We start from the raw sequence: 21655 nt of genomic DNA, 5'->3' as shown, positions 1-21655 counted from the left end.
AATATCAGTTGTTGAATTTTTGCTTTTGTTTGAAGTAAAAACACACACACACACAAACTTTCTTTAAAAATAGCCTAAACTATTTTATATATCTTTTAATTTTCTACATGGAAATAAATAAGTAACGACAGTAACCAGGGTTGTTTTCCCCCATGGTCATTCAAGCCCTATAGATAACCAGTGTTTCCGTCCGCATCTGTGTGTTACTGTAAGATTTTGTTGTAATTGTTCTAAGTATTTTTGTATTAGCTGTCTGTGGGTTTAAAAAAATGTATAGGTAAGGAATAATTGACGACGGGCCGTTGAATTATTAGAAAAATAATGCACACCCGGGGTGGTAATGCGGTCACGACGCGAAGCGGAGTGGCCGTTACACCGGTGTGCATTATTTTCTAATAATTCAACGCCCGAGTCAATTATTCCGCTTATACTACAGTTACCTTACCTCGAAACATTGTTCAGATGATGTGATTCTAGACGTTTGTCAAGTTTTTGTCATTAAAGCGCTCTTGTATGTAGGACTAATTTCTTACGCATCTAATCCCATGCCTCCGTTGCTAATTCCAAAGCGTCATTTTAGAGTTAGTAACGGAGGTTTGAGCCACTGACAGCAGACTAATGCAGTTATTAGTGTAGTTATTAGAGAGACAGAGGTTGCAATAATGAGACAGAAAATCATAGTGCGTCATATTATTTAATTTATTTATTAATTCATACGTTATTATTCATTCGTTAATTCGAACGAATTTATTTATTAAAATTAAACTGCACGTTAAACACATTGACAGCCCAAGCTGTTGTTTTTTTTTTGGTGTTTTCTTCATGTTTTTCGCCCTCGAGTCGGTCTAGCTGTTCTTCGCTGATTGTTTTATGTCTTTTGTTGTTGCCGGCTGCCTTTGATGTCCTCTTACGCTTATTTGTTTTTTCATCTGCTATCCAATACTGTGGTCGCCCAGTTGTTAAAATGTTTATGTTCACCATAAATATTAAAATTTACTTCGGAAAATCAAAATAGTCTGTCATTTTTTTCCTCTTGAAGTTGAAGTGGATTTGTCGCTGTCACTTCTTGTTATGAATTGTATCCTATTTTCCGTTAATACAGTTGACTACGCGAAGTGATATGGAACTGTAATGCGGTCAAGACCTGCCTGGAACTACTTTAGCCGTGCGTTTCCCTGAAAATAATTGCACACCTTAGAACGTTCTCAACCAATCAGAATCAAGCATTCAACAACCCTGTAGTATAAATTGTTATAAATCACAGAGGATGCTTTTTGATCATAGCATTTTTGTGAAGTAATCTTTAGAATTGGATAATAATTCAAATTCGTTATGAAAATGCTTGAAAACTGCTTCAAATTCAATCTTAAAAAGTTGTACGAACCCTGATAATTGTTTCTTAAAAAAAACACTTGGCATATTTTGGGAACACTTTACAATAAGGCTTCTATTTGTTTACTTTAGTTAAAGTGAACTACCAATGAACAATACTTTTACAGCTTTTATAAATCTTGGTTAATGTTAATTTCAACATACAATAAAAAAATGTTTATTGTATTTTTATTAACTTTAACAGATTAATAAATGTTGTGAAATAGCTATTTCATTGTTAGTTCATGATACCTAATGCATTAACTAATGTTAATTATTGTAAAGTGTTACCCATATATTTCTAAACCAAGTAAGGTTCGTGTCATGTATGTCTGACCATTTTAGCCCACAGAACAGTTATGTTAATGTTTGCTTTTGTGGGTCCTGTTGTTTCAGAGTGTCCTGGATCAGAGATGCGATTCGTTGGACATGTGGAGATATCAGAGGAGGCATCACTTGATGACCTCAAAACTCAGGTTTGCCTCCCCACTCAGACAGCAGTTGAAAACTTCGAAGGATAGAATACCTAACATGCAAAGCATCTACTCACCCTTATGTCACAAAAAACATGTTATGTAAAGGTTTTACGAGCTAAGTGAAGTGAACGATTTCAGTGAACGACTTCCTCACTCAAAGCACCTTAGGCATATAGAAGATGTAGCACACAATCAATCAAACTAAACAATTCCCTCGACTATTTTTATTGTTCATTTCTAATGCTTTTTTTTTGTCCTTTTTGAGCTTGACAGCTGTTATCGCTTTGCACTTTTGTTGTATGGAACATGCTTTTTAGGAGACAATGACAGAATTTACCCCATTGACCCTTAGTAAAATGTCTGTGCTCTTGCAGGTGATGACTCTTCCGGCACTTCAGGATGTGTGTATGCCCAGTCCTGCATTCCTGCGTGTGTGGCTACTAGAAGGAAAGAAGCTTGCCAGCATACTCCGAGGAAAACTGCAGACACTCAGGTTGTAAATTTTGCCTTTACTTCATTCTCTTATCCTTTGTGTTAGCTCTCTGTGACTCCTTTTCCACTGAAAAAGTGCTATTGCCTATGCCAAGGGATCTGCGAACTTTGCTCTGGGCCGGCAATTTCTCCTGCCCAAAGCGACATTCTTGCGGTGAAAATATGAAGAACGGTTCAATATTTGGCACTGACACGCTGTCGGTGGAAAACCGGTTGAAATATCTAATTTGTGTCTGGGGTCAATGTCCTATAACCCCTGCAGGAAGCTGAAGCTGGGGAACGGGACAGAGGTGTGTGTTCAGAGGCTGATGAAAGAGGAGGACCTGGGGTGAGACATTCTGACACCAAAATTCAAATAACATGAGGCATCTCATCAACTACATGAAAGAAACAAGCATGATGTTTTACAGTTGGAAGGAGGAATTTATTTTTTTTATTTATCTGCACAGGCTGAAAGATTTATTGCTGAGAATCCAGATGGGGGTCCCAGGAGAGAAGGCATATTATCCCGCTGAGGAGTTTTTGTGGGATGGAGGGCGGGATGGCACCCCCAGGGGCCTGTATGCTGCTCTGGCCTCCCAGTATGGTCTCACTCCTGACAATTTGCTCCTGGCTAAACACCTGTCTGACAAGCACACCTGGATGCCCATTTCCAACTGGGTGAGAAGAGAGTGAAAATGGCAATTGAGAGATGAATACAAAGGGATCTAGAATGAAAATTATTTCATTTACACACCCTCACGTCATTTTAAACTTGTATGACTTTCGGTTTTTAACGTGGAACACAAAAGGAGAGATTTAGCGGTATTTTAGAGCTGTTTTCTTTTTTATACAATGAAAATAGATGGTGACCAGGGGAGAAAAGCACCACAAAATAGTCCTTATGACTTGTGCACTATATTCAAAGTCTTCTGAAGCCATATGATAGCTTTGTGTGAGGAACCGACTGAAATTAAGTCATTATTGACTGAAACATTGTGGACTGCCATGGTCACAATTCACTTTCATTGTATGGAAAAGAGCAGCTTTGGCATTCTATTATATATAACTCCTTTTTGTGTTCCAATAAAGAAAGTCATATGGGTTTCCATAGACATTAATTAAAACATTTTAGTAAACTATTCCTTTTAAGACATTTTCTGATAATGCTTCTAAATAATCAGACTCAACAGGTCTCAAAAAGGAAAAAGAAGAGGAAAGCTGAGAGTCTGCAAGCAGCTCCTTTCTACCTGAAAGATGGAGATATTATAGGTGTCAAGGTAAATAGTATCAAGAATCTGTACATATAAGCTTATAGATTTTGTAAGCTTTTTTGAAACTTGCTAAACCACAATCTGCTTCCAGTTTAAAGGTAAAGTGTGTAAATTCTGCATCACCAAATGGAATTGCATAATTTATGAACTGGCCCAATTTAAAACGTCTCCCAAACACGCTTTCCATCTGCTTAGGTTGGTCAAACTTGTTTGTCCTGTCCCAAACCTGCGGTTTTTGGCTGAGCCAAAGTTGTTGTGTTGGGCTGGTCAGGATTCTTAAGAGTAATGTTTTGATTATGATGCCAAAGCAGGGCCGGTTCTAGACAATAAAGGTGTGTTCACATTGGGCAGGTTTGGTTCGATTAAAACTAACTCTGGTGCGATTGCTCTGTTAGTGCGGTTCATTTGAACAAGTGTGAATGCTGCCGTCCGAACCTTGGTGCGCACCAACCAAAGGGCCGAGACCACCTGAATAGTGGGTCTCGGTCCACTTCCAAATGCACTCTGGTGCGGTTCGATTGATATATGAATGCAACCTGGACCAAAGATGTCTAAATGGACCAAAAACAGGAAGTAATTTGCCTAATGCTGACCTCAAGCATACCTGGTTCTTCTCATCATGGGAGCTATGTTGCCCATTACAGTTCGATACAGGTGTCGGAACCACAGTCAGCCGTCCTTGAAGCATATCTTCGTTTGTGTGTGCAACGGAGGAATTCCTGGCACTGTTTTGACTCCTTTACACGTTTAATTAGCTCTTCATTTGTGCTCAGCTGGTAGAAATACCACCATATATACATATATAAATCTAACAAGCGCATTTCGCCCAGCAGCCAGCATTGTTTCAAAAGTTCGGCAAGTTCCGTCGCAAAATATACCTCATTAAAGCTGTCCAATCAGGTTGTGAATTTTTCTTGATGCCTTTTGTTTTGTATCTTTAGGTTCAGAGTTAAAAATGCCAGTGTGAACTCTAAGCGAACCAGGACTAAATGCATCATTTTCTTTTTTTGGTCTGGACCAAGAGAACCGAACTACAAGTGTGAAAACACCCTAAAAGCCCAAGGCAAAAATTCTGTTAGATTATAATATCTCGCATTGTATTTGATTCCCTCTCATTTTCTGCTGCTCTTGTTTTGTATGCAGTGCATAAAGTTGTGGTTTGTGGATCGTGAGCACAGTCATACGACCAGCGCACAGCACAGAGGAATTCATGGTAGCAAAGTAGCCATTAGAGTCATTTGACTTTTCCTTTGGTGTAAAGCTTTGGTGCATAGGTGTCTTTTGTGGATTTTCCAGTCACTAGAAACTAATCGTGCAAGTGGGTTAATTTCTATTTCTATTAATCAAAATTGCGCAAAATGCCATCCCTAGATTGTTGTTTCTGCCCTTTTTTGCTGCAATTTTGCCACGATTCTCTGATTGGTGGATTTTTCTCCCTCTAAGCTAACGTATTGGCCAGTCCAACAGATAATCCTACCCCAAGCTAACTGTATTAGTTGGTCCACAGATAATCCTACCTCAAGATAACTTTATTGGTCGGTCCAACAGATAGTCCTACCCCAAGCGAAGTGTACAGGTCAGTCCAACAGATAGTCCTATCCCAAGATAACTGTATTGGTTGGCCCAACAGATAGTCCTACCTCAAGCTAACTCTATTGGTTGGTCCAATAGATAGTCCTATCCCAAGCTAACTGTATTGGTCAGTCCAACAGATCTCCACATTTATGCTGGAATAGGAGAAAGTATTTTTAAAATCCAAAAAATTACACACTTCACCTTTTTAAAGAAGCATTTTTGAGACTGTTATTCATCAGCAATGCCTTATGTCTATTTTTGTGTATATTTTCATGTCTGTAGAATCTGCTTATAGACAATAATAAAGAATTCAGTACTCTGCAAGATGAGATTGGACAGCAGAGGCTTAGGGAGGAGGCAGCCAATCACAAGACAAGGTGCCTTTATTCTTTTTCTTTCCAAAGATTACAAAATATAGGGGAAAATGGGTGGTAGCCTTAGCGGAGTCATTTTATTAAATGGCATAACAAATAGTATTACATTTTTGCCATATGTTGTCTCAAGTTTATTTGGTTTTGTCCACTAGGGGGCATTACGCAAGTGGGGAAAGTGCACAAGACACAGGGCTTAAAACCGGCCCAACTAAAAACCGCAAACCAGAGATGGCCTTATCGATCAATGTGGGAGTTTTCAGGTAACCCAACCTGTGAACAAACACCTCAAGAGCTGCCCATTGGTCAGACTGACGGTGATCTGCAACCGCGTGCCAGTCACTAAGAACAAACCTGTGGTGCAATGACAAAATCTGCTCCGCTGGGTCGCAATGAAGAAGGCAGACTGAAGACAACGTGTAGTTGACATAGTGCTGATCTAGAAACAGTTCGCCATTACGATCTTAAAAATACTTTTCTATGGGCAATGTGATGCTGATTCAAGATGCTCTCAACATGATGATGCTCATTGGAGATGAAATGCAAATATCATGTTTGTTCATTCAACCTTCTCAAGCGACAAAGTCGTATCTTGAAATGTTCTTTAATCACCCTTTATATGCAATCATTTCCTGGAGCAGATCTCTGAACCCTGTAAAACTAAGAGATCAGTTTTTTTCTATGCTAGAGGATTTCCTTGCCTCACTTAGGTGTGTTTGTGTGCGTGCATTTATTTTACAGGGAGGTGTGTAACGGTATTGGTGTGAAAAGGAGAGTTCACTCAAAAATGTATATTCTGTCATCTAGTACTCTCATGCAAATTGTTCCAAACCTGTATGACATTCATTGTACAACCATTCACTTTTATTATTAGGGAAACAAGATGCAATGAAAGCAAATGGTGACTGAGGCTGTCATTACTTTGGGTAGATGACAGAATTTTCATTTTTGGGTGAACTATCCGTTTAGGTTTTACTATGCCCTTTAGGTTTTTTCAAAATACAAAATAAATTCTCACATAGATCTTTAATTATGTTTAATCAATTATTTACAATGTTTATGTTCTTGATAGTGGTCTTGAAATCAGACCAGAGTAATGTAAGAAAAATCTTCCATCTGTTATTTAGAACCTCTCTTAACTTTTTACATTGGATATGGTACTCCAAACTGCATCAGCTTGATTTTGTAATAACCTTTTGCCACTTTTGGTGGTTTTCAGGTGAGATGTCTTGGTGGGTACTAGTGTTTCAGTACATCCTTTTTATTTGAGGTTATTAAAATGTGTTTTAGTTACAAAAAGTGCCATGTTAAGTCTTTGTCCTGTGCTAACAGCTCACCGAGGAGTCTATAAACCTATCTGACTAACCACCTCCCTCCTACCTCTGCCTCCTCACCTTCTCCCACTGCCACCTGCAGGGAATCAACTGTATGTGTAAAGAATGCAAAAAGAAGAAAGAAATACTGTTCTGATAACCAAAAACATTTGTCTCTCTCTGGACTTTTTACTTGGGAATCTGATAACGCTAAAATAACTGTATATTCTTGTATTGTATAGTTGCACAAACAAAAAGAAAATACCTGAATCAGAGACTGGAAAATCAGGGATGTATATCTGTATTTTTGTTTCTGTTGTTGCTTTTTCTGTGAGGGGGGATCATTTAGATTTCAGTTGATTTAAACTGAAATGGTTTTGAGCACAAAAGAGGACTTTAAGTGTTACCCTTGTAAACGAAGCGCATGTTTAATTAAATATTTTTTGCCTTTTTTCCATTAACAAATGTATTGTTCTAGGAAAGTATTTATAACATAACATGTTTGCAAAGCATTGTTGGTTATAAATGCCAAGTTTGGTTAATTTTAAAACTGAACTGTCCTGTCTTTTGTAATAAATTATGATTATTTTGCTTTTAAGTTTTCTTTTCATTAAACAGTTGTATGTGAAAAATTCATATTTTAGTTTTCTTAAGTGGTTGAGACTGCATCTGTAACATGATTTCTATGGTTGCAGCAAAAAGCATGCTGCTTTCTTCAAGATATAATTATTGTAAGACACTATGGGCTGGATGTCCTACTACACTGCATCTAGTTCTATATAGATTTAACCACTTGAGTCATATGGATTACTTTTATAATGCTGTTATATGCTTTTAGAGCTCCATAATATTGGTACCCATTCACTTGCATTGTGAGGACCTACAGAGCTGAAATATTCTTCTAAAAATCTTTGTGACCATTAGTTGGTAATGGCGTCTCCGGTCAAGCCAACCACGATTTGGACAAAAACAGTGGTGCACATCTTTCTGAGAAATCTTTCATTGAGTTGGCCAGTGAGGTATTATATTTTGATTGTGCCATTTACATTTTCTTACTTTGTGTAACCGACTATGTTATAACAGCCTATAATATATGAGACATTGGAATGAGATGCAATGCGCAGCAGCCAATGATGTCTGTCTGACATATATGTACATAGACATGCAAATGTCTATTTACATGTCTGTGTGCCCCCACCCCCGAGTACTCAAATAATCACTGAGTAATCAAGTAGACAATATGACCAAATGCCCATCCCTAGATTATATACGGTGTACACTGCACAGTAAGTAGCCTAGTCAGCTAGTATTCCTTTTAAAGTATGTTTCAGCCATAATTGGTTACACACTACATCTGGAATGTGCCTTTTACCCCTGTGGTTTTACTTGAGAACACATCCCCACAGCCTTTGCTATCAGCAACTGCATGACCTTGAAGTGTGTGTTCATGCAGGGGATACTACCACCATGCAACCAATAGTTGAAGCTGGTGCATCATGGACATGCGTTCACTTTTACTCTCTCTTAGGTGTGGAATTGTGTTTGGAGCTCAGAAATTTGAACCAGAAAATAGCTTAGTTGATTTCCACAAAAGCCATTAGCTGTCACAATTATGCCATTGAGCAAGTTACTGAAGTTGCTCGAGCTGGGTTGTCATTGTGAAAAGTGAAGTATTAAGACTAATGAACTAACCACGTGAAGCACCCCATAAAGGGAAATATAAGTATTTTCATTAAGCAATGCATATTTATAGAATATAGAGACAAAAGGCAACTACTAATGTCTAATTATTATGAATCTTCATCCACAGATATCACTTAGTGAATTGGACAAATAACAGCGGTGAGTGTTAGTAGAGTGTCATAATGGTTTAAGTTCAAGGCTGGCAAAATTGCTGGTTTAGTCCCTGCAAGGAGGAGGCCATGAGCTATGTGCCCTTGCGTAAGACAACCCCATGTTCCTAAAGCAGGATTTTTCCTTGTCACACATGCTTGAGCCAGTAAGTAAATATGGACGGTTATTTACAGGAAGTTATCTCTGAAGGGAAATACAGGAACTTTTCATAAATCATATTTCTTATCTTAAGTCTCAAGAAGATCATGTTCAAAGATCATGTTAAATAAACCAGCTCTAACCTATTTTTACAACACTCATCCATGGGTATCAAAAATCAAAGTCCATAATCTGAGAGAAAATGTACCATCTGATATTCTTTATTAATGTATTGATATAATTTAGAGTGAAACTGTATAGTTTAAATAACTACAGGTCTACTCTTTCAGTGTAGAAGACAGTAAACACAAACTTATGAAAATACTTTTGATCTTTCCACTTTCTTATTTTTTTAATCTGTTGAAACCTGTTTGGTTGACCAAAACCTTGATCGCTGATTTCTCTCATTGTAAGCCTGACTGCATCTAAATATTTTTCATATCTTAGGGCTAATTAATATATAGTGAATTTGCAAGTGATGAAATCATATTAAATTTGTCCAGGCAATGTTGTCAATTTCATGTTTTTCTACACTGGTTGCTATTGCAATAACCCCTGATGTGCGTGTCATCGTGGGCATATAATCTGGAGCACAATGGCATTTCATCAGAATTTTAATATGAAGGTATAGGAGAGCGCATCTCTGTCAATTTACAGCGAGAAATCAGTAGTGCGGCAAGCACACACAGTGTCTCGTTACCTCCTTTTAGTAAACCAAAGTTACAGTCATGACCTGAGCGTTCCCTTTCAAGTCAGTCCCTTCGACATTGTATCAGTTTCTGATGCTATGGGGAATCCTATACATCACTGTTACACCAGCAGTGCCTGCCATCTCCCCTGCATGCCGCCAGAGGTTGCCGTTAACATTTCACGAACTACATTTCCCATATCCTCCACTCTGTTTGATTACTTTCCCACCTGCTTCACATTAATTCTGTGTATTTAAATTTGCGGTTCTCACATATTCAGTGCAAAGTCTTGTTTCCCTGGTCTACAATTCTGAGCGTTATTTCTATCATTGATTACCCTGAGTTTGACTCCTGCCTGTTCTCCGTATTCCCCAGCTTGCCTGTATATGTTTGGATTTATGGTCTGTTTATTGGATTTCCCCTTTATACATTGGCGTCAACAGCCCAATGATAAAGTATTTTCTTGGAGAAGGTCAAACCTTTCGTGTGACCTCCAAAGCCAACAAAGAGCTGCTCCATCAACCTGAACTGAATTGTCGATCAACGTACATGTGCAGCGTCCTGACAGGGCAGAGCATATGCAATTTCTGTGCCATGTCCGACTCAAAGGGAGGAGGAGACATAACACAGGTGCTAAGTCCCAGACTGGGACAGTACCCTACTACAAAGACCAGCTTAATCATTATGCAGTTCCCATGCTGGTCCAGGCATGTTTATGATGGTTAGTGCTGGTTTGGTGCTGGTCAAGATGGTGGACCAGCATAGCCATGCTTTTCACCAGCAAAACTTACCTGATGGAGCTGGTTGACCAGCATGATCTTTCTTGTGAAGCTGGTTAAGCTAGTTTAAAACATAGTAGGGTCACCAGCACACCAGCATCCCTTGCTGGGGTACCAGCACCCTAAACACAACATAAGCTGGAGAGCAGCAATGCTGGTCTTTTCAGCATGGTTGCAGGACGAGAGGGGCTCAGCCGTCTCATATCTCACCAAATTTTTATGACCAAAAGGTGTTTGCCTCAGACAAACTGCCTAAAGGGGCATGGTCCATCGCTGTGGTGTTTATTTTGAGCATGGATGGAGTATATCCTGCATCCAACCACTCTTGTAAAAAGTGTAGCACTGTATGTACAAGGCAATGTACAAGGCAATGCACTGGGTCTTCATCACGAGAACATCACATCACCTGTGTTTTACATGTCCATTTTGAAAACTGTGCATCTGGCCACTCGGCAGAGCATAAAGCCCTCCCGAAATATAGATTGAGAAAGTTTGTTGGTCACGCAAGGCTTTGAGCATGTGAAAAGAGCACAAAGTGTAGTGCGACCGCCCTTTCAGACATTCCAACATGGCTACCAAGTCAGATTTCACACCAAGAAGGACACTTGCCATGCTTTTTCCCCAAATGATTTTGAGGCTCAAATGCTCCAGATGTGTAAAAAACAGACCCCTGTGCTTGCACGTGTGTTCCTTGGATTGTGCTAAAAGCAACCAATCGTAGAGGTATTTCAATACACAGACACAGCCCAGTCCCAGCAGAGTGAGTTCAGCATTGACACATTTCATTATATGTGGGGAGCAAGGGACAAGCAGAAGGGCTTTGAAATGTTATGCAGTCCCCTCGAGGGCAAATCTCAAGAATGGCCCCTGATGAGGGGCTATCTGCACATGAAAGAACTTGTCATTCAGATCTGTTGACACAAACCAGTCCAGAGGATGGACATGACACAAAATCTGTCCCTGAGTAATCATCTTGAATGGAGACTACCTGAGTGTTCAATTCAAGCATTTCAATTCCAGCATTGCTGTAGCCCACCATCCTACCTGGCACTAACAGAAAATAGTGGCTCTAGAAGCCTTTCTGCACACTGTCACACTACCCATTGCATATTGGCGATTAGTCATTGTGTATCTCTTAGAGCAAAATTGGCACGTCCCTCAATGTGATGGCGGAGGAGAGGATGCCTTTAAAAGTGAGGTGGATGCCTTGCAACCTTAAGCACATAGCTGTGAGTAGTTTTGTGCCTGGTGGAACGACAACAGCGTTCAAAAACTTTGTTGGAACTTGACAATCATGGCATGGAACAAACAATTACCGTGAACTCATATCTTGCTTATTGGCGGGGGAAGCGAGAGTAATAAGTAAAAAAGTAGCGTAAAATCTCTGTGTTGCGATATAAAAATAAAATGGCATGGCGTGGAGCGCCAAAGGGATTTAGAGATAATCACTCCTGGGAGGACCTCCCCCATAGCATCAACAACTGATGCAGCGTCGAAGTGACTGACTTGAAAACAAATTTCATTCTCAGATCTTTTTATAATAATTCTGAACAGTCTCATCTATAATTTTATCAAAACTTTTGGAAAAGTGTTTTTATTGAAAAGTGCTTGTGATTTCTTTCAGGGAATCCTTTGTTCAGGGAGGCTGCAACATATGGCGATTCTACCAACTTGGAGGAATACACAGCATCAGTGACCAGCTACATCAGCAAGTGCATTGATGATGTCACTTTCTCCAAGACCATCACCACACGCTCCAACCAGAAGCCGTGGATGACTGCGGAGGTGCGCACGCTGCTGAGGTCCCGAGACTCCGCCTTCAGAGCAGGCGATAAGGCAGCCCTAAGAACAGCTAGGGCCAAACTGTCACGGGCAATCAGAGAGGCAAAGCGCGCACACGCCCAGAGAATCCACAGTCACTTCCAGGACAGCGGTGACACGCGGCGCATGTGGCAGGGCATCCAGGCCATCACCAACTACAGGACAACATCAGTTGCCTGTGACAAAGATGCCTCCCTTCCAGATGCGCTGAACGACTTCTACGCTCGGTTTGAAGTGCAGAACGACGTGATGGCGAGGAAGTCCACCCCTCCTCCCAACGACCAGGTGCTCTGTCTTACCACGGCAGATGTGAGGAAAACTCTACGTAGAGTCAACCCACGGAAGGCTGCTGGACCAGACAACATTCCTGGCAGAGTGCTCAGAGGATGTGCAGACCAGCTAGCAGATGTTCTTACCGACATCTTCAACATCTCTCTGAGCAGCGCCGTTGTTCCAACGTGCTTCAAGGCCACCACCATCATCCCCATGCCAAAGAAGTCTTCAGTGTCCTGCCTCAACGACTACCGTCCCGTCGCGACTTACACCCATCATCATGAAGTGCTTCGAGAGGCTCGTCATGAGGCAGATTAAGACCCAGCTGCCCCCTCACTAGACCCACTGCAGTTTGCGTATCGTTCAAACCGTTCAACGGACGATGCCATCACCACAACCCTCCATCTGGCCCTCACCCACCTAGACAATAAGGACTCATACGTTCGAATGCTGTTCATAGATTTCAGCTCAGCATTCAACACAATCATTCCCCAGCACCTGATTGGAAAGCTGAACCTGCTGGGCCTGGACACCTCCCTCTGCAACTGGATCCTGGACTTCCTGACTGGGAGACCTCAGTCAGTCCGGATCGGGAACAGCATCTCCACCACCACCACACTGAGCACTGGGGCCCCCAGGGCTGTGTGCTCAGTCCACTGCTGTTCACTCTGCTGACTCACGACTGTGCAGCAATGCACAGCTCGAATCACATCATCAAGTTCGCCGATGACACGACCGTGGTGGGTCTCATCAGCAAGAACAACGAGTCAGCATACAGAGAGGAGGTGCAGCGGCTGACGAACTGGTGTAGAGCCAACAACCTGTCCCTGAATGTCGACAAAACAAAAGAGATGGTTGTTGACTTTAGGAGAGCACAAGGTGAACACACTCCGCTGAACATCGACGGCTCCTCTGTGGAGATTGTCAAGAGCACCAAATTTCTTGGTGTTCACCTGGCGGAGAACCTCACCTGGTCCCTCAACACCAGCTCTATCACCAAGAAAGCCCAGCAGCGTCTCTACTTTCTTCGAAGGCTGAGGAAAGCACATCTCCCAACCCCCATCCTCACTACATTCTATAGAGGGACTATTGAGAGCATCCTGAGCAGCTGCATCACTGCCTGGTTTGGGACTTGCACCGTTTCGGACCGCAAAGCCCTGCAGAGGATAGTGAGGACAGCTGAGAAGATCATTGGGGTCTCTCTTCCCTCCATCAAAGACATTTACAAAAAACACTGTATCCACAAAGCAACCAGCATTGTGGACGACCCCACACACCCCTCACACAAACTCTTTACCCTCCTCCCGTCTGGCAAGAGGTACCGAAGCATTCGGGCCCTCACGGCCAGACTGTGTAACAGCTTCTTCCCCAAGCCATCAGACTCCTCAATACTCAGAGACTGGTTTGACACACACGTGTCCTGAGTTGCACTTTAATTACTGTCACTTTATAACTGTCTGCTACCTCAATAACTGCTATGTGCATAGAACATTATCTCATAGTATGTTATGTTTACATTTTTAGAAACTGTCATCTTTTTGCACTACTGAGTACTGGTCGGCGCTGCACTGTCTATTGTCCTGTTCATTGTCAGTAATTTGTTGTACTGTCCCGTACTTTTTGCACATGTTTGCACGTGCACTTTATATAGGTAGTTTATATAGGTATTTTATTTCGTTGTGTAGTCTCATGTGGTCCTATGTTGGTCCTTTGTTGTTTTTATGTAGCACCATGGTCCTGGAGGAACGTTGTCTCGTTTTGCTGTGTACTGTACTAACTGTATATGGTTGAAACGACAATAAAAACCACTTGACTTGACTTGACTTCTTTAAAATAAATACCACTTGATTTGATATTTTGTCATCTTATCAAATGACATCCAATAATCCAAATCATACATTCTTAAGTGTGGCTGAAGAGTCCAATTACTTTTGGCTCTCCTTTACAAACAAAAAATAACAAGAGGACCTCTTTCATTTTCAAACATCCAAACTATCATAATTATTTTCTGATTCCTCATGCAGTGTGAAATATACAGTAGTTTAATATTTTTTAATTGTTTTACTTCTAGAGTACTGGCGTGTTTGTCATAGTTTTTCATTATGTATGTATGTGAGCTGACATACATGACATTATTCACATAAGCTCTTCCTAGAAAAGGAAGCGTTCTTTGGAAACAGAGGGGAATTTTAATCTTAATTATATTTACTGTAAGATAGATACTTTGGATTCCAAATTGACAGGACAAATAGACACTCCCTCACTTTATTATATCTTTTATTATATTTTATTGTCATTGAATCATATAAATAGCAGAGCAAACATCATTTTACCATCTACTCATAGTTTGTGAGCAGAAAGAGATTTTTTTGACTTATAACAGCTTATTGTGTGAAATCTGCCTCAGCCATGTCTCCAGTGGACAGAGAAGTTGCTCTGGAGGCACTCTCTGCTCTCACAGGTGCTACTGTGAAGCCTTACACTGGATCAAAAGGAGTATGGAATCAGGATGAACTCAATATATACAATTTCATTTCTGCTGCCTTATTAGGACAAGAGATCCTGAAATTACTGTCTGCCACTGGTGATGCACGGGCCACACTTAGGTACTTGGACCGCCATTTGAGTGACTCGTTTTTTCAGCCAGGTGCAACAAGTAGCTTAAGCTCAGGCTTACGCAAGGAGCTGTTTGTAGACATGGATGAATTCTTTCACCCAAAGTATGATTATGACTTCATAAATTTAAGTGATCATTCAGTTTGCATGCATGGTAATGAGCCATACAAACGCCCATGTGGATGGAACCGTATTGCTCTCAAAGTCCTGGGACAGTACCCTGATGGAAATACCTGGCTTGGCAAGAATGGATGGAGGAGTTACTCTGTGGCTGGAGAGTGGCCTGTCTCCTATCATGGAACCAGCATTGAGGGTGCTAAAGGTATCGTTACATCCCATTACAAAGCAGGTCATGGACAACTGTATGGAAGAGGAATCTATTCAACATATGATGTAGATCAGGCTTCGGGTTACAGCAAGGAGTTTACATCTAAAAAAACTGGGAAGACCTACAGAGTCATCATGCAGAATAGGATCAATCCACAAATGAGGAAAATGTGTGCCAGAAAGGACTATTGGCTGATAGCACTGACGTGCGGTCTGGGTAGGCAAACTAGGCACTGCCTACCCTGCCAAAATTCAAAAATAAAATGTTTATTAAATAATAAACTTGTATTTGGATTTTTACTTTTTATTCTTGTGATTTATACATGCAATATGTGTGTTATTCCAATTGTTTAGACGTTATGATGACAAATGTAGCAATTACGCATAATCAACTAAAAACAAATGGTAGAATAAGCAGTGCTTTTACGGTCCATTCATTGCAGACGACAAGCGGAAAACCCATATTAGCGATCGCGACTTCGATTCCTGTATTCTTTAACATGTACGGCAAAAAGCACAAATCTGCTGTGCCTTTTGACGTAAATATGTTATGCCCGTAATCATCTCCATTACGTATCAGACATGGACCAATTAAAATCGAGATATTCCTGGACATTTGCGTAGCTAACGCCATTACACCACAGCTAGCGTACATGCCTAATCCCCGCAAAATTCAAAATGACAGCACCAGCCGTAATCACGGAATTAAGATATTTTTCCAAGCTTGATTTTAATTCCAAATAGGAGTTAATTGCAAGAGGGAGGTCTACGCCAGCCTTAGATGGGGCCCAAAAATGATCCGATCATTTCAAACTGATTGGTATGTAAGAAAAGATTGGCTATGTGGCTGCGCTAACAATCAGCGGCTGTACTGCTATCCCTGCTTGCTTTTTTCAACCAGTCAGACTGTTTGGACTTCAGCGGGATATTGTGATTTGAACAACCTGCCCGCAGCTTTAACCAAGCATGAAAAGTCGTCAGCTCACATCCAGTGTCAAATTACACTGAAAACCTTTGGAAAATCTCGGATCGACCTTGCACTTGACGAGCAAAGGAAGCTGAATATAACCTACCACAATGAAAAGGTAAAGGAAAACCGAGAGGTTTTGAAGGATCTGATAAATGCATAACGTTCACTGTTTACGCACGTGTGTGTGTGTGTGTGTGTGTGTGTGTGCGTGAGAGAGAGAGAGAGAGAGTGTGAGTACACGATATACACATCCTGATTTGTACATTTCTTGATATGCCGCGCTTGCGTGTAACGTTCACTGTTATTACGTATTATTAGCTTAAACAATAAATCAGGTAATCTGGCTTTCATAACTCTGTGCCTAGCCTCTTTAAGACATCACCGCACGTCACTGGCTGATAGAGGTTCCTGAAGGCACCTCTTCTGCTAAAGAGAAAGAAATTGTTGAGAAGTCAATTCGCCCATATGGCATTCTGCTGAAAGAGGTGTGAGGGAAGAATTCTTAAAACATCTGCCGATTTTTGATCCTCCTGTCATGAGGGACTGTATTTATAAATCTATGGAATTATGAAAATGTTTGTTATTTCTGTTAATTTGTCTATTAGAATTGTTTGAAAAGGGTTGTCTCTGAAATCTGATTCATAAGCTCTTATTAATCTTAAAACAATCACTATAATCATGATTACTATGATTTCTATAAGTTTTAAACAGCCTTTAATAAAATGATAAAAAATTGAAGGTACAAATGATTAAGTGATTATTAATACAAGAGTGTTGTGTATTGATGTTGATATACACTCACCTAAAGGATTATTAGGAACACCATACTAATACTGTGTTTGACCCCCTTTCGCCTTCAGAACTGCCTTAATTCTACGTGGCATTGATTCAACAAGGTGCTGAAAGCATTCTTTAGAAATGTTGGCCCATATTGATAGGATAGCATCTTGCAGTTGATGGAGATTTGTGGGATGCACATCCAGGGCACGAAGCTCCCGTTCCACCACATCCCAAAGATGCTCTATTGGGTTGAGATCTGGTGACTGTGGGGGCCATTTTAGTACAGTGAACTCATTGTCATGTTCAAGAAACCAATTTGAAATGATTCGAGCTTTGTGACATGGTGCATTATCCTGCTGGAAGTAGCCATCAGAGGATGGGTACATGGTGGCCATAAAGGGATGGACATGGTCAGAAACAATGCTCAGGTAGGCCGTGGCATTTAAACGATGCCCAATTGGCACTAAGGGGCCTAAAGTGTGCCAAGAAAACATCCCCCACACCATTACACCACCACCACCAGCCTGCACAGTGGTAACAAGGCATGATGGATCCATGTTCTCATTCTGTTTATGCCAAATTCTGACTCTACCATCTGAATGTCTCAACAGAAATCGAGACTCATCAGACCAGGCAACATTTTTCCAGTCTTCAACTGTCCAATTTTGGTGAGCTCTTGCAAATTGTAGCCTCTTTTTCCTATTTGTAGTGGAGATGAGTGGTACCCGGTGGGGTCTTCTGCTGTTGTAGCCCATCCGCCTCAAGGTTGTGCGTGTTGTGGCTTCACAAATGCTTTGCTGCATACCTTGGTTGTAACGAGTGGTTATTTCAGGCAAAGTTGCTCTTCTATCAGCTTGAATCAGTCGGCCCATTCTCCTCTGACCTCTAGCATCAACAAGGCATTTTCGCCCACAGGACTGCCGCATACTGGATGTTTTTCCCTTTTCACACCATTCTTTGTAAACCCTAGAAATGGTTGTGCGTGAAAATCCCAGTAACTGAGCAGATTGTGAAATACTCAGACTGGCCCGTCTGGCACCAACAACCATGCCATGCTCAAAATTGCTTAAATCATCTTTCTTTCCTATTCTGACATTCAGTTTGGAGTTCAGGAGATTGTCTTGACCAGGACCACACCCCTAAATGCATTGAAGCAACTGCCATGTGATTGGTTGATTAGATAATTGCATTAATGAGAAATTGAACAGGTGTTCCTAATAATCCTTTAGGTGAGTGTATTATTGTTGTAGATATATTTTTTCATCTTTTTTATTGGACACCTTGTCTGCCAAAATCAATGTAAAGAAATTATGTAAATAATTAGATGATTATAAATATAATAATGATTGAAAGATGAATGAAAAATGTGTAATGTCTCCTAATTTGTAAAACAAGTTCTGTGTCACCTCAAGATGTGTATTTTTGTTCATCATGACAAATGTCATTTTTTAAAACAATATAAGCTGAACTGTCTGCATCAACTTTGTTGCAAGTAATTGTAGCAAACCTTTAGAGAATATGAATACAACTTGGGTAGTTTCACCTTTTGGAGCAGATTCAGGACAGTATATATATATGTATACACATACATACACTACCGGTCAAAAGTTTTGAAACACTTGACTGAAGTGTTTCTCATGATCTTAAAAATATTTTGATCTGAAGGTGCATTCTTAAAGGTTTGAAATAAGTTTTGTAGACAAAAATATCATTGTACCATCATATTAATTTATTTCATTATATAAAAAAAATATTTTTTAAAATTAATGACTTGGGCACTTACTGACTGCTTTTCTTCACTATTTGGTCCAACATAGATGGGAACTCCTTCAATACTGTTTAAAAAGCATCTCAGGGTGATACCTCAAGAAGTTGGTTGAGAAAATGTCAAGAGTATATTTTTCCTAATTGTAGGCAAAGCTTGACTATTTTTATGATGTTAAATATAACACAGTTTTTATTTATTTTGGATTTTGTTTAGTCACAACATAATTCCCATATTTCCATTTATGTTATTCCATAGTTTTGATGACTTTACTATTATTCTAAAATGTGAAAACTAACAAATATAATATAATATAAATAAATATAATATATTATACATTGTTATAAAATATATTTATATATATATAAAATATATATAAAAGGGTTTCAAAACTTTTGACCGTTATATATATACAGTATATATATATATATATATACAGTATATATATATATATATATATATATATATATATATATATATATAAACTGATTTAAAATGTAGCCCAACCAGAACGTATATCATGACTAACATACTCTAATACAGTACAACTTCTAGCAGATCACATCACTATGTGCAGCATTACCAAAAATGTTTTTTACCATCAACATACAGAAAATCCTTTCAGGTATGAACATATACAGTAACAAGTGTTCACTTTGTTGAAATCTACAACTTTAATTTTCAGTTTGTTGATGACCTACACACACTAAAAAGCAAAAGTGAAACTGAACTGAACGATATTATAAACATTTCAGTTGTCACAGGGTGAGACATAAAACATTGATCATGTGAGCAAACTTTATTATAACTCACATCTCAAGTGTTGCAGGTTTCATACATGCGGTGTACAGATTGCATGCATCATAAAGACCCTTTATGATGGAGGCCTGGGCAATGGGCATATATGCTGAAACTTTGCCAGTTTTTTTTAGAAAAGCTCTTATTTCCTTTAATAGACTAATGTCTTCAGGGCGTACCACATTCTGGTAAAGACATAACTGAGATTGTGAGGTAAACAGTAAATATCATATTATTATTTATGACCAGGGAAGTTTGATAGAGAGAAGTAAAACTGAAATACACTGGTTTTCTAGTTTTAAATAACATAAAGAACAATTTGTCAGGATGTAAACATGCTTTGTCAAAAAGAGAAGATAAGTTTGGTTACTATTTGCTAACAAGATGAAGAAAATGTCTTATGCCAAGATTAAAGGGATAGTTCACCCAAAAATGAAAATTCTCTCATCATTTAAAGTTTTCTTATGCACCAAAACAGCCATAATTTAGTAATATATGATCATTTTCCACCCTGTTTTTGGCCCTCTGTCTGAAACACTCAGTTTTGTCATAAGCGCCTCCTTAAAACTTCAACGGAAATGGCCACTGATATGATTGGCTAACATCAAAACGCTCCTTCAAAATCAGCAAAATCAATTGGAAAATAATGAACATGCCCCTCAATATTATACAACAAAATTGCAGTGTTTACACATAACACACTGTGGCAGGGCGGAGGGCGGGGCCGGGTCGTGATCGTACACACCCGGCCCCGTATTAAGCCTCCGAGAGAGATAAAGATCGACTGCAGAGGATCGTGCGGGAGAGAGAGATCGTTTACGGACATGTCCGTCATATGTGTGTGTTTGTCTTTTAAGTTTATCATTAAAACTATTATTTATATTATCAAGCCGGTTCTCACCTCCTCCTTACATTGCATCTGAATATATTAAACACATCTCAAGCACAACTCAGGGCACCATAAACTCTCAAACATCATGAAAATTGAAATATTCATAAATGAAACAGTTTACTTTGTGTTTTTAACTGCACCATCTTTCAAGGAGTTTCTTTGCAAAGCTTGAATCGTATTATGACAATCGTATTAAAATGATAAATTCTGACATGGGCCGGAAAAACCAAACACATCATAGTCCAAAGAATGATGAAATGACGAAAAGGATGTGTAATACAAATGAGCAATGTTTCATGACCTCACAAACAGACAGATTTCAAAACGAGGTGTTTTAGCAAGGTGGCAACTATAAATTATCTTTTTAGACTGGGGAGGAAGTTTTATGTTCTGAAATACAGTATGTTTTTACAGTTACTTAAAAAAATTTGATTCTCCATTTCACAACCCCTTTAAATCCTTTTTGACTATAAATTCTCCTCCCTGCCCAGTAGGTGGTGACATGCACAAAAACAAAAGAAGAATGTGAAAGTGTAAGAGGAGCTTTATATTAAAAAGGACTTAAATAATTATCTGTTTCTCACCCACACCTATCATATCACTTGATGACATGGATTAAACACTGGAGTCATATGGATTATTTTTATGCTGCCTTTATGTGCTTTTTGATCTTCAAAGTTCTGGCCACCATTCACTTGCATTGTATGGACCTACAGAGCTGAAATATTCTTCTAAAAATCTTTGTTTGTGTTCAGCAGAAGAGAGAAAGCCGAACACATCAGGGATGGAATGAGTGTTACGTTAACACACACATTTTTTTGTATAAATCCAGACACATCAAAATACGTGGAAAGATTGGACATGCAAACTCACATAGGCCATAATGCAACTGCTCAGTACATGAAACAGCTCTCTCTAGTTGTATAGTGGCTCCCCCATTTGGCTGGCTGCAGTATCAACGATTAGTTTGGCTGTACTAAGAAAAAGATCTACTTAAATCCTGTTAAAGCTTGATATTACCTTGCTTACTGAGTGCATGATTGAGTGCATGCTGAAATACCTGTTTACCTCAGGTCTATAGAGACCCGGGACCTCATTCCAT

The 21655-nt window shown here is 39.6% G+C and overlaps 1 protein-coding gene across 1 annotated transcript in view; it reads left to right on the top strand.

Moving 5' to 3' along the window:
* usp40 (ubiquitin specific peptidase 40) overlaps positions 1 to 7415 on the top strand; it is a 34907-nt gene extending 27492 nt beyond the window's left edge. The window contains exons 25-31 of the mRNA XM_052131078.1: positions 1768 to 1847; positions 2222 to 2340; positions 2602 to 2667; positions 2789 to 2999; positions 3503 to 3598; positions 5450 to 5544; positions 5694 to 7415. Coding sequence (XP_051987038.1) covers positions 1768 to 1847; positions 2222 to 2340; positions 2602 to 2667; positions 2789 to 2999; positions 3503 to 3598; positions 5450 to 5544; positions 5694 to 5805 — 779 coding nt within the window. The 3' untranslated portion in view covers positions 5806 to 7415. The remainder of the gene's footprint in view (positions 1 to 1767; positions 1848 to 2221; positions 2341 to 2601; positions 2668 to 2788; positions 3000 to 3502; positions 3599 to 5449; positions 5545 to 5693) is intronic.
* The last annotated feature ends 14240 nt before the right edge of the window (positions 7416 to 21655 follow it).

Source organism: Xyrauchen texanus, chromosome 7 (genome assembly GCF_025860055.1).
Source record: "Xyrauchen texanus isolate HMW12.3.18 chromosome 7, RBS_HiC_50CHRs, whole genome shotgun sequence".
Taxonomy (NCBI): domain Eukaryota; kingdom Metazoa; phylum Chordata; class Actinopteri; order Cypriniformes; family Catostomidae; genus Xyrauchen; species Xyrauchen texanus.
The sequence above is the reverse complement of the archived record's forward strand: the minus strand, read 5'-3'. Positions and strand labels throughout refer to the sequence as shown.